This window comes from Mustela putorius, unplaced genomic scaffold, assembly GCF_011764305.1.
Source record: "Mustela putorius furo isolate JIRA1106 unplaced genomic scaffold, ASM1176430v1.1 tig00000127_pilon_pilon_pilon, whole genome shotgun sequence".
NCBI lineage: Eukaryota > Metazoa > Chordata > Mammalia > Carnivora > Mustelidae > Mustela > Mustela putorius.
In genome coordinates, this window is record NW_025421288.1 from 1247956 (window position 1) to 1249833 (window position 1878).

At 36.8% G+C, this 1878-nt stretch overlaps 1 protein-coding gene across 1 annotated transcript; it reads left to right on the plus strand.

Moving 5' to 3' along the window:
- Positions 1 to 243: 243 nt before the first annotated feature.
- Positions 244 to 1173, plus strand: LOC101688962 (olfactory receptor 4A47-like). The gene has a single exon (XM_004781639.2). The coding sequence runs from the start codon at positions 247 to 249 to the stop codon at positions 1171 to 1173; it is 927 nt and encodes a 308-aa protein (XP_004781696.1). The 5' UTR covers positions 244 to 246.
- Positions 1174 to 1878: the final 705 nt, after the last annotated feature.

A 1878-nucleotide genomic window follows, 5' to 3' on the forward strand; every position in this document is an offset into this window, starting at 1 on the left:
GTAGAAAACCTTGAGTGTAGTGTAGAAAACTGAGTGTAGTGTAGAAAGTATAGAAAACCTTGACTTGTTCAACTTGGAAATCACAATGTCTGTGACACAAATAGGTACTCCTGCCACAATCTTTTACACAATCTTTTAATTGAATGAATCAATAAAAGATTAACCTTATAATGCATTTAAAGGCTTTCTCTCCTGTTTTGTAGATCACCTGGCTCTAATAGGAGAAGTCACTCCCATCTGGACTAGATGGACCCAAGAAACAATGTAACTTACTTTGTCCTCTTGGGCCTCACCCAAGATCCAAAGGAACAGAAGGTCCTTCTTGTTATGTTCTTGCTCTTCTATATTTTGACTGTGGTGGGCAACGTGCTCATTGTGGTGACTATAGCAGTCAGTAAGTCCTTGGGCTCACCTATGTACTTGTTTCTTGCTAACTTGTCTTTTATGGATGTCACTTATTCCTCTTGCATTTGCCCCAGGTTGATTTCAGATTTGTTGTTTGCAGAAAATACCATATCCTTCCAATCTTGTATGATTCAGCTATTTACAGAGCACTTTTTTGGTGGCTCAGAGGTGTTTCTTCTACTAGTGATGGCCTATGACCGTTATGTGGCCATCTGTAAGCCCTTGCATTATTTGGTAATCATGAGGCAGTGGGTGTGTGTTGTGCTGCTGGTAGTGTCCTGGTTGGGAGGTTTTCTGCATTCAGTAATTCAAGTTAGCACTATTTATGGACTCCCATTCTGTGGTCCCAATATCATTGACCATTTTTCCTGTGATATGTACCCCTTAATGAAATTGGTTTGTACTGACACATATGTCATTGGCCTGTTAGTGGTGGCCAATGGAGGGATGATGTGCACTATTGTGTTTGTGTTCTTGCTCATTTCTTATGTTGTCATCTTGTACTCTCTAAAGAACTTTAGTTCAGAAGGGAGACGGAAAGCCCTCCAGACCTGTGGTTCCCACATCCTTGTGGTGATTTTATTCTTTGTTCCATGTATTTTCATGTATGTAAGACCTGTTAAAACCTTCCCCATTGACAAGTCATTGGGTGTGTTTTTTACAGTCATAACCCCCATGCTGAACCCACTGATCTACACTCTGAGAAATTCTGAGATGACAAATGCTATGAAGAATCTCTGGAATAGAAATATTATATCTTTTAGTTGATAAGTGTATTATCTACCACAAGGAAAATTCCTTTACATTGGACCCATTTTCTGAGAGTGCAGAAGTATTCCTAAAATGATTGTGAGTTCCATTTTTTTCCAAAGAATTTAAGTTAATTATAACTGAAGATGACCTAGATGATTGTGTTATTATAACAGTTTCCCTTCCTGCCAGAATGTAAGGTTCATAACACCTATAAGACTTCATTTAAAGGCATTGTAATGCCTTTATAGCAAGGATTCAAAAATAGATAAAAATCAGTGGAGAAATTTTTATATGATTTTACTAAGCTTTAATAAGTCTGTATTTTCAAGTTTCTTCTGATAACTAGCATTATTTTCATTATATTCTTGTCATTTGAGGTAATTCTTTTTGGGGCACCAAGGTGGTTCAGTTGGTTAAATCATTTGCCTCTTGGTTTGGATTCAGGTTATGATCTCAGGGTCATGATCCATGGGTCAGGCTCCCTGCTCAATGTCGAGTCTGCTCGTCTCTCTCCCTCTGCTCCTTACCCTGCTTTCCCTCTGATTTTCTCAAATAAAGAATTAAAAAAACTTAAAATAATAAAGTAATTATATTTATTATATTATTTGTGATATTTAATGATTCAGGGAATGTTTTGCTCATTAAATTTCTCTTGCCTTAGATATAAAATAAAAAGTGTAACACTTCTGTTTTTATAAGGAAGATTGATGTGTAATAGAT